The 14,320-nt window shown below is 41.9% G+C and overlaps 1 protein-coding gene across 1 annotated transcript in view; it reads right to left on the minus strand.

Moving 5' to 3' along the window:
- The window catches only part of gstcd (glutathione S-transferase, C-terminal domain containing), a 92,829-nt gene extending 78,524 nt beyond the window's left edge, over positions 1–14,305 (minus strand). Inside the window, exons 1-5 of the mRNA XM_050043388.1 lie at positions 14,194–14,305; positions 13,617–14,044; positions 11,575–12,027; positions 9,039–9,308; positions 2,094–2,187 (exon numbers count right to left, since the gene is read on the minus strand). Of these exons, the coding sequence (XP_049899345.1) occupies positions 2,094–2,187; positions 9,039–9,308; positions 11,575–12,027; positions 13,617–14,033 (1,234 nt within the window). The 5' untranslated portion in view covers positions 14,034–14,044; positions 14,194–14,305. The remainder of the gene's footprint in view (positions 1–2,093; positions 2,188–9,038; positions 9,309–11,574; positions 12,028–13,616; positions 14,045–14,193) is intronic.
- Positions 14,306–14,320: the final 15 nt, after the last annotated feature.

Here is a 14,320-nt window from a genome sequence, read left to right on the forward strand (position 1 = left end):
GACAGGTCTGCGTCACCACGATGCATAGTTACTTTTCTGTGGAAATGCATGTCAAGCTATAGTGTAGGGTACTGCGTCGATTCGATGCAGAAGTATAAATCCCGCATAAGCGTAACGCCAACCTTCAGGCTGACCCCCACTGTGAGCTCTGTCAGCACTGTTTACTTTGGTATCACCGTTAGGCTCAGCAACCTTGATGGCGAGAGCCGTGTTCAGTCAGCCTCAATCTGATTCTTAATCCCAGATATGCTCTGAATGCTGTATATACCTCCTTTAAAGTTTCCCACAGACCAAGGTGATCTAGATACATTTTTTGACCAACAGTCCACAACCCAAATGTATTCAGTTTAGTATCATATATGATAAAGAAAATCCTTCATTTATTCATTCATTTGCACAACTGCTTATCTTTCTCAGGGTCGCGGGGCTGGAGCCTCTAAGAGCTAACCTTGGGCGAGAGGCGGTTACACCTGGGACAGGTTGCCAGACTATCACAGGGCTGACACATAGAGTCAGACAACCATTTATATTTACATTCACACCTATTTTAGAGTCACTTGCATGTCACTGGACTGTGGGAGGAAGCTGGAGAATTGGAGGAAACCCACGCTGACACGGGGAGAACATGTAGACACGACAAACCCAGCACCCTCTTGCTGTGATGCAACGATTCTAACCACTGCACCACTGCAGCATCATTGCAGTTCTTTTAATCAAAGAAAAAAAAAGTAAAACATGGACCACAAGTTGGTATAGTCAGTGAAAACTGAAGCAAAGCAACAGTAACATAGCGCACAGTCACTGAGGCGTGAATCCATTTAGTTTTGATTCTCTCTGCTTAACCATTCCCTGTATTTGTTCTGTGAAGCACTCTGTAACCACGGGCCTAAAAAGTTCTATAGAAGTAAAATTTAAGTTCACTTACAATACAATTTGTTGTTTACATTCATTAACAGTATACTACAGGGGGTAATGAAGTGTAAGCTAGCTGGGCCTGCACAAAGTCGAGAGCCAAAAGAGGGAGGAAGCTGAACTTATGGTACCATATACATCTTGATAATAAAAACACCTCTCCAGCTTTAATTTCCCGTGTTCTCCGATAAGTGGAGGAATAAGCGACGAGAATGAACTTCTGCTTATGACAATTTTCCACATAAGTGCAAATGATGAGGAGCAAGAAACAAATGCAAAACACAATGATGAAGAGAAAAGGAAACATCTAAATATTCATATTAGCTTTATATGTGTCTTTATGAACCTCCTCCATTTGCCTATAAACAGTAACACTGATATATCGCCGCTACTCCACCGTGTGCATTCATACCATTTAGCATCGCCACCGACACAGACATCTCGCTAATAAGAAGAAAAACAATGCAGGCGAGAGAAAGGGAGACAAAGAAACACTGAGATTTCTTCTCTCTGCTTCACCAGTGCCACCTGGGGCAGCAATCAACAGCCCTTCCACTGCCTATTAGATACTGCTCTCAGTCCAATCAGCAACCACTAAGGCGTATGCACAAGTTCCATGCTGCACATTAGTTGTTAGTGCCTTCAGTGTGTGCATGTTTTTCTGCGCTTCTGCTGTGCTGAGTCTTTCACACTTTCACCCCACAACATAAGGAGGATAACACATCGAGATAAGCACTTTAAAATTCATTAGGGGGCCTCGTGGGGGAAAACATCCAGCTGAGGCTCAACAGAAAGCTCTGTGATGTGTCAGTGGCTAATACTTTTTTAGGGGGCGGTAAGGTGCCACTGAAAATCACCAGGCCACAGTACTACGGGAAGGTTTATGCAAATATTTACGCACATTCCTCGCTCTTATTTCACGGTATCAGTAGTGTTTGTTTCACCAAGTAATAAGGTGGAAGACTGAGGGAGTAGGTGTGATGTAGAGGCATACCGATTAAGAGATGGAGGAGGTAAAAACGATAAGAGGAGGAGGTTATGGTTAGGAACAAGAACAAGAAAACTAAAAACAAAAAGGAAAAGAATCGAGCCAAAAGAGCAAAATACAGAGTTTGAGGGCAGAAGGGCAGGAGAATGTAGAAAGCAAAGAGGAGAGCCACAAGGCAGAGATTTGACTTTACCTTCAGCGGGGTTGATAGCTTCTGGTAAGCTGTCCCATGGGAGGGTCCAGGCAGGGCAAGGATGAGGAGCGAAGACTGCCTCGATGCCATTTTCCTAGGGGAGGAACACACACACACACACAAATGCACACGTTACCATGGAAACCCTCACCACAGCCTTGAGGTTCTGTGGTCCAAATGGTTGTAATGAAGCAGTTTAAAGAGTACTATTCTTGAACAAACCCTTTGTTACCTTGCTCACACTGATCTGAAGCTATACTTGAGGAAAGGCCATTGTTAGTGCACTTACTACTCTCTTAAGAGACTACACCACTACAGCACATACTCCAGCACATCTAACGCACTTCAGAAAAATACTGGTGAAACACTGAAAATTGAGACGTACAAGGTAAGAGTGTGCTTACAACTAAAGCTCTTTTGTTTTTCATTGACGATAAGAGGGTTACATTGATAAGAACGTGCTACAGCTCAGTCCATAAAGGTGGGAAATCGGGAGAGTCTTTATCGTTGCAAACAAATTAATACAAAAAAACTCTTTGGGGAAAATATTTTGTAACAGCTTCATGTTTGCCTTCTCATCAGTGGCCTCTCTAATTAAATCTGATAATAGGGCCACTAATAGATAGGAAATCACAGTGTGATTACGGTGTAAAAGGGATGTGTGGCGTAGATAAAATGTCATTCATATAGTGGTAAAGTGGTATCTCACAATAGGTTACACTAATGTGATGCCTTATGTTTTTCTTTGTGGTATTTTTTTCCCCAAATATTGTGTATTTAGTTATCACTACAATAACTTCATGTGGCGATGCATCTCATGATAACTTTATCAGAATGTGTGGACCCGAGTCACACTTCAGGCTAGGGCTGCTCGACTAATCGAATTTTAATCTAGATTACGATTTGGGCTTTCAACAATTATGAAAACAAAATAATCAACATTTATGCGCTTCTTGTCAGTTTACTCTTGTTGTCTTGTGTTGCAAATCAAACGCACCCGGAAGCCGCACATGCGCAATACTACCCCCTACCCTCCTCTCCTCTGTTCACTCCACGAGCCAGTCAAGTAGGTGAAATCGAATAATGGGAGGGGCAGGTGATGGCCGAAGATTTCAAAAACAGCGTGCTGAAAATGGCAGAGGGAGAGCGAGAGAGGTTGGTCTGTATGTGTGTGTGTGTGTGTGTGTGTGTGTGTGTGTGTGTGTGTGTGTGTGTGTGTGTTCACATCAGGGCTGAACTCCGCCATGCGCGATACAGAGAGCAGAGGAGAATTGTAAACGCGCGACCATGTGGAAACAGAAATGACATGCCGTCGTGTAAATAAGTCATCACGTGCGCCGCATAATCGTTTGCATAAGCGTGATTTCAATTTTGACCAAAATAATCGTGATTAAGATTTTTTCCATAATCCAGCAGCCCTACTTCAGGCTCAAAATCAAAAACGACTTGTAACTTGACTTGGGGACTTTAACAGCAATGACTTGGACTTGAGCTTTGTGACTTTCAAATACTTGGTATCTTAGAAAAAACTAGAAAGTACAATCTCAAGTCCAAAAAAGTTGGAATGTTGTGTACAATGTAAATGAAACCAGAATGCAATGATTTGCAAATCAATTTGTCCAAAGACAAGAAACTTAATGTTCAAAGTCTCAAACTTTTTTTATATAGATATACACTCATTCTGAATTTGATGCCCGCAGTAAGTTCCAAAAAAGTTGGGACAGGGCATGTTTACCACTGTGTTACATCACCTTTTCTTTTTAACAAGACATAGTAAGTGTTTGGGAACTGAAGACACTGATTGTTGAAGATTTGTGAGTGAAATTCTTTCCCATTCTTGCTTGATACACAATTTCAGTTGCTCAACAGTCCAGGGTCTCCATTGCTGTGTTTTGTGCTCCATGATGCGTCACACACTTTCAATGGGAGACAAGTCTGTATGGCAGGCAGGCCAATTAAGTACACGCACTCTTTTACTACAAAGCCATGCTGTTGTAACACGAGCAGAAAGTGTCTTAACATTGTCTTGCTAAATGAGCAAGGACATTGCTAAAAAAGACGCTGTCTAGATGGCAGCACATGTTGCTCCAAAACCTTTCTGTACGTTTCGGCATTCATGGTGCCTTCACAGATGTGCAAATTACCCATGACACCATGGGCCCTGCAGTTTTATATGTGGACTCGTCAGAGCACACTTTTCCAATTTGTGTCAGTCCATCTCAGGCCCATAGCTTCTAAATTTTGTTGATACATGGCTTTCACTTTGCAAGATAGAGTCATGACTTGCATTCATAGACAGCGACAAACTGTGTTTACCAATAATGGTTTTTCAGAGCGTCCCTGAGTCCATGTAGTAAACCTATAAAAGTAAGTCAGTTTTTAATGCATTGCCATCTGAGGGATTAAAGGTCACGGGCATTCAATATTGGTTTTCAGCTTTGCCCCTTACATGCAGAGATTTCTGTGGATTCTCTGAATCTTTTGGTGATATTCTGGACTGTAGATGGTGAAATCCCTAAATTCATTGCAATTGTGCATTGAGAAATGGTTGGTGTCAAACTGTTGGACTATTTGCCCTTACTTGTGAACAGCTGAGCAATTCAAAGATGCCCTCTTATACCCGATACCAATTAAACTGTTTACTTGTGAAATGTTCCAAATATCTGTTTTTTGAGAATTCCTCAACTTCCCCAGTCTACTGCTGCCTTCAACCCAACTTTTCTGTAATGTGTTACAGGGGTCAAATTTAGAAGAAATGTCTAAAGTTTACTAGTTTTAACATTAAATATCTTGTCTTTGGACTGTATTCAATTGAATATAGGTCAAAAAGGATTTGCAGATTACTGCAATCTGTTTTTATTTACGTTTTACACAGTGTCCCGACTTTTTTTGGAATTGGGGTTAGATGTTATTTAAAAAGTGTGCCATGAAGTCATTCATCTCCTAAATCATCCGTCCATCCATCCATTTTCATAACTGCTTATCCTCTTGAGGGTTGCGGGGGGCTGGAGCCTATCCCAGCTGACATTGGGCGAGAGGCGGGGTAAAGCATTCATGATTTTTGTAAATTTAATATATAATTACTCTTATGTTAAAGTGGCATTACATTTGGTGAGGCGCACATTGTGACTTGTTCAGGACTCCAAACTCAAAGTTTAGGACTTGGGACTTACTTGTCTTGACTTGGGACTTGAGTACCAAAATTTAGACTTACTTATAACTTGCAAAACAATGACTTGGTCCCACATCTGATCTATACAACAGAGGCTCGTACTAATAGGTTGCAATGGTGTTGCACAATTACTGTCAGAATACCTCCTATCATAGCATATTACCCGGGTAAGCCGGGTATATAGTTAAAAAATAACTTTAAGATGTACCCTAAAAGACCACAAAAATATTAACACTTGAATGATGCAATGCAACACAACACAACTGCCCTGCACTAAATACTGTTTGACTGAAAATATTTCACTCACGCTGCCACTACTACTTCAGCTGTTTGTGGATTGACTTTGGCACACTGGAGCTGAACTGTGTGGTGTTGTGTAACATTACATTACATCAACATTTATTTATTTATTTACGACTTAATCTACTCTAATTGAGGAGCAAAAACATTAAAAACACCATATAATGATGCATTCCACTACAAGAACACAACAAATTACAGCCTCAAAATGACCCCAGAGTTAAATAAGCACCTTTCTGACACCATGTCAACAGCAATTAAAATTCATTGTAAGTTTCATGCCGTAGCATATTCTGCATCAGAGAACTGCTCTAGTGAATTGCATTACAATGGACCTGGAGGTTTAAAGTGAACATAGAGTTATTATTCTAACTTATCACTATAAAAATAAATGTTTTAAGCATTGCTTTCACTATGTAATTCTGTCTGCCACTATGTGACTTCCAAGGAAAATGAAGGCTCAAATTATGGCACAAATGAAGTGCGTCAACAATTATGCAACCAAAACAAGGAGAAGATAGCGCTTTGGTTTTCCCCAGTAGCTATTGGTAGCTACCCCCTGTCTGTTTCGGCTATAACAATAGCTCCCAACTGGTCCAGCCCCGGGGTCCAGGTTTCTCCTTAGTGATCAGTTCAAGGTCCACGCAGTTTAATATGTCGCATCATACTTGCGTGTGGCCATGCTGTCGAGCTAGTTTGCTGTCTCTGTCAAGTAGCTGTCCGTAAGTCACTCAATCTACGGCAGGAAACAGCACTCCAAAATAAAAGCTCTGGGCTTTTTACATACCTGAAACATTCATGAGTCACTTGCGGCCCATTCAGAATTGACCAGCAGCCCACTTTTGGACTGCGACCCACCAGTCGGGAACCACTGCACTCAAAGTTTTTCATCACTGGGTGAAGGCATGGTAGGTATTTCAGAAAGTGGACCATTAAGTTGGACTTTAATCTAAACAAGTGATTCAATTTTAAGCTATTCCACCGACCCACAATGGTCCACAATGATTGTTAATGCTGTAACTGAACATCTAGGCCTAATTCCACTGAATTACTGGATGAAGAAGAAGAAGATATACTTTATTAATCCCTGAGGGGAAATTCAACTATTTTCACTCTGTTGTCATATACACACAGACCGGAAATACACACACATGCACAAACAGGACCTATACGTGCATTAAATTCTGGCCCCAAGGTAAGCCATTAAAAAATATTAGCACATTTAAAGCACACAAGCTGACCGTGCACATGAAAAAGATACAGTAGATACCTTCCCTAATGGCAACCTCAGTCACATTCTGACAAGACAAGCAGCAACACTGCGGTTCAAAAGATCAAGCATTGACATGTGTGTTGGTTAGGCCACATTTTCACAGTGCATCAGTCATATTCTGAAGTTGCATTAAGGCGGACACTTCAAGCTGGTAGAGATGAGTCTTAAACGGCAAACAAAGGCCAAACCCTTTCTGCACAACTGAGGACTAGAAGGAGTGAGTAACCTGCCACATAGCTGGTTAGTTTCTGCACATAAGTTTCCACAGGGACAGACACAGACTTTCAGTAATCCCACTTTCTGGGACACTGGCTTTCCTGTGAGCCCCATTCTGCCAACAGACAATCCAAGATTTCCCTAAATTCAGATTCAAGTGATCCTGTTAACTCACTAATCCTCCTTCTTTGGATCAACCCCCATATTTTACTGCTTTTGTAGATTCAATTGTCTAATGCTAGCGACTGCATTTAAAGACCTGTCAATCAATTTGTCAGTGACAGCAGACGGGCTTTAGTGTTTGGTGCTGAATTTCGGTAGTGGAGCTACCCTTTTGTTTACATTTGGATCACAGGTTGAGCCTCCACAGCTCATTGCACAGGCAGTTCGACTGGCATGCATCAGTGTGTGTTAACTGAAGTGAGAAAGAGGGGCAGTTTATGAGCCATTTATATTGTGGATAGAGAAGCCAGGATGAGTCTGGTGCCTCTGGTTAGCAGCAGTGAAGGATCGCGTGTCACCGTGTCAGACGGCAGGCCTCTCTGTCTCCATGTACTTGCCTTGGGACGCACACAGTCATATATGAGGACATATGCGCGCACACATACACACATATGAGAACATAATGCACACACAAACACACACAGGCACCTTGGCCAAGACAACACAACAGCTGCAGTGCAGACATGATGGTGGCGACACGCAGCCATCCTTGTAATCCCTCTAGGCAAAGAAAGAATGGTGGCCATTGTGGAGGTCTGTGTGTATGTGTGTATGTGTGTGTGTGTACATTCCTCTCAGTTTTAATGTCTGATTTCAACCTGCCATGAAAACTGTCATTTATTCACATCTGGGCCTAACTAAATTTCATCCGGCAGCATGGCATGTTTAAAGCGCATCTCATCCTGACCACCCAGCTCACTCAGTCTCGTCCAGACTCTCCAGATACAGCTTCCCTCTCTTGCCATCGCTTAAAATCACATTGTTATAGACATTTAGCCAGCAGGAAATCACAGAAATATTTTTTTGCTGAGGGAGCAGAGCAACAAGGCCAAGAGAACAGTCTAAAGGCTTAGCAGCGAGAGGTTAGTCAGGGCTGAGGAGACAGTCTCCTTTTAAACAGCTGGGCCTGCTTATCTCCTTCTGGAAAAGGTAGTAGCTAAAGTGTTGCAGGGGCAATATTTGGCGTGCCACAGCGCTAAGAATGCTATAAATTTGTGTGACTGTGTGTGTGTGTCTTGCCAATGCTTCCTGAGGGAACTGCATTTTAAGACCATGGACACATTATGCTACTATTGTGCGCTGTCTTGTCTCTTTACACTAAGATTTTAAGCCATTACTATAAACTACTTAGACTGGCTATAAAACTTTGTTTTGTTTTGGACTGGATTCATTGTTTTTATTGCGTCTGAAATGAGGATAAGCTGAATGTGCATTGTCTGCACTACTGCAAGTGGCAACCGCATCCACTGATAATACTGAATGGGGCATTTTATAATGCACCAAGGGCGGTACTGTTCATATAAACTGATTCTGTTTTTCTTTTAAGACAGGTGACTTTGTGTGTTGGTTTGTCTTGACTGATAAAAAACAGTCATACAAACTTATGTGAGAGGAAAGCCATGCGCACAGGACAGCATCCTAAAACAGCCCACTTAATATGTTAATTCAGTGACTGAAAGCACTTAACGTTTAAGCACTGGCAGAAAGAGGAAAATTCAACAATTAAGAAAGTCTGCCAGAAGCCAAAACATTAACTTAGAGCTACACTCTTGAAGGCACAATCAGCAGAAAATGGGTGCATGAAATTACAGGGATAATAGTTAACAACCAGTTGGAGTCTTCAAACCCTCTATCTGTACTGCGAAGGGGCACTGGGAGACAGCGCCTCACATTTACAGAAATGTGAAAGCAAATCATTTGCGCACCACAGAGAGGTAGGTAAAACATAATGAGAAATAAGTAAGGAAATGTAATAATTTACTTGAAGTTTAGTCATTGTGGGACGGGGGCCACCGACAAAGGGAAGCTGTGTGGTCATCTCCTGGCCTTCTTCTTGCTCCAATAGGCTGGCTGCGTTGTCCTCTGCTGATGGCTCTGGGTGGCTGTATGTGGGAACCTGGGGGATGGAGAAAGCCATCCCACAGGCCTCAGCTGCCCGGAGGACCCCAGGTACCTCCTGAACGCGGCTGTGCCAACGCAGCAGGTGGGGGAGCTGATGTAGAGTGCTCGCAGCGTGGGCTTGGAGTGAACACTATCAAAGACAATAAAAGGAATGAAAGAAAAAAGAGGAGACAAAACAAGGAGATATTGATTAAGTGACTCATCTGACATGTCATCTCCAGTGGAGCGAGATGTCAGGTTCCACCAGAATTCACTCATCATGCTGGCAGACGGATAGACGCGAGGGGGCCGGCAGGAAAAACATCAAAACAGTGTTGGCAGGTGGGCAGGGTAAAGACACAAACAGAGACATGATCAGAGGCGCAGTGTCACTGTGTGTGACTATGTGTGGAAGACAGAAGAAAGAGAGAGGGGGACACAGACGCACTGAGGGAGAAGGGGCGCTCTGCAGTCGGACAAGTGGGTGGAGTGGAAGGGATCAGTCGTGGCCACATGTGTCGCGGACAGTGACGGCCGTTAAGAGGAGACACGCTAGGCTGAGTGTGAAACTGGAAACCACTGGAGCACAGCTGACTACTAAAAGCCTCATTGTGAGAACTTCAGTTCATTCCCACAGTCGAGGAATAGTTGGAGGCGGCTGAAGGGTGAAATGGAGGTTGAGACCCACTTCACTGCCTGACAGTGCAGCATTCCTGATCAATAACAATATACCATTGAACTAAATCGCTGTGGTACCCTCTGGTCTCCGCCGCAGTTACTTTAATTGCTGCCGCCGACTTAACTTGTAAAATATGCAATCATTCTATATAATGAATATTCAAAAAATGTTCACGAGTCTTGCAGATTTTTTTTAAGTTAAGAGTTTTAAGGTCAGCATAACAACCCACCAATTCTTGATCTGTTGCCAAGAGAAAAACGTTCCCAAGGGAAAGTCATTGAAATGCATTTCAACCTGCTGCATTTGAATAGAAACCCTCCCATACACTGTTATCACTCTTTGCCAGGTGGCTCTGGACCACCTTTGAGAGCACAACCTGTGCCAAGTCTGATGCAGCGAGTCTTCTTTACTCAAGTTTCTGCCTGGGTGGATCTGAAAGGAGCTGGGTGTACTGTCTGCTCACCCTGACCACAGAGTCAAAACCATAAGTCATGCATATGACCAGTCATCAAAATAAATACATTAAAAAATAGGACTGTAGCGAATGTTCTCTTTTTATATTCAAAGCTTCTACTGATGTTTATGATTGTAGCTTTGAATGTGTCGTCATGTTTTCTGACCTAAAATAAATTAATTAATAAATCCTGTTGTGGAGAGGGCTGCTGCGCGGAGAGGGAGAGCCGAGCCTCGGGGGTATATGTGCGGGGNCGGAGACGAACGAAACCTAACTCAGATGAGACTCAAAAATCAACCGTTTTCAGGCTTTCTACCTACTGCAGCTTTAAAGAAAAAAAAATCAAAATACTCTATTCCAGCTTCTTAAATGTGAATATTTCCTGCTATTTTTACTTTTCTACAACAGTAAACTTAATATCATTGGGTTGAGGACAAACCAAGACATTTGAGGACGTCATCTTTTTGACCTGCCCGCCGAAATCTGTGATATTTTCTAGTACGCGTACCTGAACCTGCCCAGTCTAATTCTACAAATAGTATAATACTAATAATATTGATGCAGCTTAATCTTTATCTGTAACTGTGCAGAAATACCGGATTTCAACAGAATAAATAGACATGCAAAATGTAGTTGACACCGAGTGTAAAAGACAAACTGAATAAGCTAGAGATATATAAACAGAAGAAATCACTGTAACATTTCCACAGGCCTCCATGCTCCTTTCTACTGTTTACTAATCTGTTTTCTGGCCCGTCTGTGATGTCGTCAAACGTAACACACTGGTCAAAAAATAAAATAAAAAAATACAAAAGAAGGACATACTTGCATACTTGTCTACTAGCAACAGGAAAGCAGTCTATCACCTATTTAAAATGAGTTTTCCTGCATTTAAAAAAACCCAGATTCATGAGCTAATTTTGGTGGAAAATGGTACTATGAAGGCAGCAAATTTAAGTTAGGGGGGGTTTGTAGACTGAATGGCACCATCTGTATGAGGTGACATCAGACGTAAGTCATGTGCGCTACTGTTTACGTTGAGAGACAAAGCCGTGCATGGCTACACTTGACTTGTCACGGCACAATAATGGGTATTTCGCTTACAGTAAACTATGTAAAGTTCACAGTGTGCCAGAGCATTGACAGTATACGGCTTGTACAGGAAATATAGCCATTGATTACAGCATTAAATGAGCACATGATGTGATAAGAATCGGATCCCTAGCCACAAGGGCTCATCACTGACAACACTCAAGTATAAATCATAAACTCCAAGGCCCTTACCAAGTACTGATGAATGCACGGCAGCAGCACCACATCAGTCAGTGTAAAGTACAGTCCTTCAGCAAACACATGCTCCAGCGGAGGCAGGTCCGTCGTCTTCACTTTCCTGATCTCAGAGTTCTCTCTGGTGGTTGAAGTTGGTACTGAATCCACAGACAGCTTTGCCAGAGCCGCCCTGAGCTCCAGTCCATCACTGACCTGAGGTGACTGTCCGGACTCAGAGTCTGGTTTCCCTTGGGCCTCGGGGGACTCATTCTTTTCACTCTGTCTCTGCTCTTGCAGCTTCTTTCTCCGTATCTTGTCATCATTGTGGACTTTGACAGGCTCCGCTAGCCTTCGCTCCAGGGTGAGGATGGAGAGAGGCAGCTGCTCATATTGATTTGTGGGATTTTTGAGGTGTTCTTCAACAGCAGAGGGGATGCCAATTTCACACAGTCTGGTCCACCTGCTCACCTGAGGGTGAAAAAAAAGGATTTTTTAAGGTCAAAGACAGCACTGACCTTAAAAGCACTGTTTATTTTTGTGAGATGTTATATTGATGTCTAAGTATAATGCTGTTGACACTGTGACCAAACCACAATCAACACGCTGTAAAACTCCATCAACCCAAGTGAAAAGTTTGCGAAAGAAGAGTTTATCCATCGATAGCTTGACATTTCATCAGCCAAGGAACTAGCACCTGTGATTACTTTAAACCACAATCAGCTGAAGATGCAACAGTGATGCTTTATTTTACTGAGTCTGTATTTTCCTAACAAACCCGTAGGAATTTTCTGGTGAAGAAGTATGTAAATTGGTACCCAATTCTGGGGAAAAAGTCAGACAAACCCCCCCAAAATATTCATTCATTTTTCATTAATTATTGGAAAGTTCATCCTCCATATACTCTATGTTGACTTATACGCATGCCTGTTAACAAATTTTGATTTTTTGATGATTTTTTTATACTTTATTTTTTCAAGCCCATTTTCATATATAAAGCTTATTTGCTTTTTAGTTTACAAATCATTACAAAGCCAATTTTTGATCAGAGTTAAAGGGAAAATAAAGTAAAATAAATAAAAGATATAAACAACCAATACATTCACAGTATAATAATGATGTTTAGTTATTATAGGATAGGCTCCAGCACCCTCGCAACCCCCAAAAGGATAAGCATCTACGGGAAATGAATGAAAGGAAATAAATGAGAAGTATGAGATGAGAAGTAGAAGATAATAACTAATAAGTTCTAGTAGCTCATACTGTACACAGTTTCATTAATTAAATACAGTGACAGTATAGTTACAGTCTTTCATCTTCTATAAGCCACCTTTTCTCAAACACATCTTTCTAAAATTTGAAATGCAGCATTTTTCAGTTACAGGGTTGTCGTTTAGTAAATCAGATATTGACGGCTCAGCACTATTGTACCTCGTTATATAGGCATTTGCCAGAAATGTTTTGCACTGGTCAGGGAGTACTTGGCTGAAAAAACTGTTTCAAAAGGGGCTATATAATTTAAAAATCCACTAACTTTGAGAATCACTGCTATATACTATGTAATAAATGAGAATTAATTATTTTGAAGTGTATAAATGTCTTAATTTCTCAATGATTAGAAGCAAATTAGTCTTTTTTAGAAACACTGTTTAATTTACAGTTGTGTATCAGTTCCTCTCTGGGAAATGATGGAACCCATAAATTTAGTGTTCGTGAAATCTGGTCGACTGACACTGACATAATAGCATTATGTCACTATGTACACTAAGTATGTATAGTACTCTGTCACATCACAGACACAGTGTTTCAATGAAACTGAGATGTGGAAGAGAAAAATGTTTAAATTAATTGTAGATCTTTGGTTGTGCAATCTGGACTGATACTTGGGTTATACCTCCTGCAACTTTTATAAATGCCACAAGCCTAATAGTGTGCTTAGAGTTTCAACCCTTTAACTACTCTTTCTGTTCTTCATACACCTTGCTTAAGGGTGAGTTGTAGTTAAAAGCCATCACTGTGTCTGATGCTGTGCTCCAGTGGACTGAGTTCTTGCCACTAACCTCAGCACAGGCCTTCAGACAGGTCTTCTTGAATCCCAGCAGTGCCAGCACATCATTCCTGGAGGGATCAGCATCCAAGGTCTTGTTGATGATATGTCTCAGGACCACTGCCAGCCCTGCTCTGCACAGCCTCCCAGTCTCATCCAACACAGCAGGGAGACGGCAGCCCCTCACCAACTGAGGCAGATCCTCCAACTGAATGTCAGACACATCCAAACCCTCTGGTAGCTGACTCTTCAGTGACTGGGAGCTGCCAGGTTTGGTGAAGACCAGGAAAACTTTGAAAGACTTGCACTCGCAGTAGGAGAGGAGGAACAGGGCGATGGAGGTGTGCAGAGGGAGACGCTGCTCCTCATTTTGAGAGCAAACTTCAAGATAGAGGGAGGGATGCTGTTGCTGCACCTCCGTGTGCTTCATTGTGAATAATACTGTAGGGTAAAGGTAAAAACAGAAGAAGGGTAACAAGTAGTTAGCTTTGGTGATGTGTTCAGGTGTGTTTTTAATGTGGCAGCAAGATAGTGTTAACTGAAATAACATTTGGGATTCAGCGCATAAAATGACATGAATAAATACTTACAAAAGCTTTAGTAATGCGGACATAAACACCGGCGACTTCAATAAACCCACGTTGTTGTAGTACACGCTTCCTGTCACAGTAAGTTTCCGCTTCTTCTTTCCTTGTGCTAAAGCTATGATGCTAAAGC

The sequence above is a fragment of the Epinephelus moara genome, chromosome 5, assembly GCF_006386435.1.
Source record: "Epinephelus moara isolate mb chromosome 5, YSFRI_EMoa_1.0, whole genome shotgun sequence".
In the NCBI taxonomy this organism is placed as follows: Eukaryota; Metazoa; Chordata; class Actinopteri; order Perciformes; family Serranidae; genus Epinephelus; species Epinephelus moara.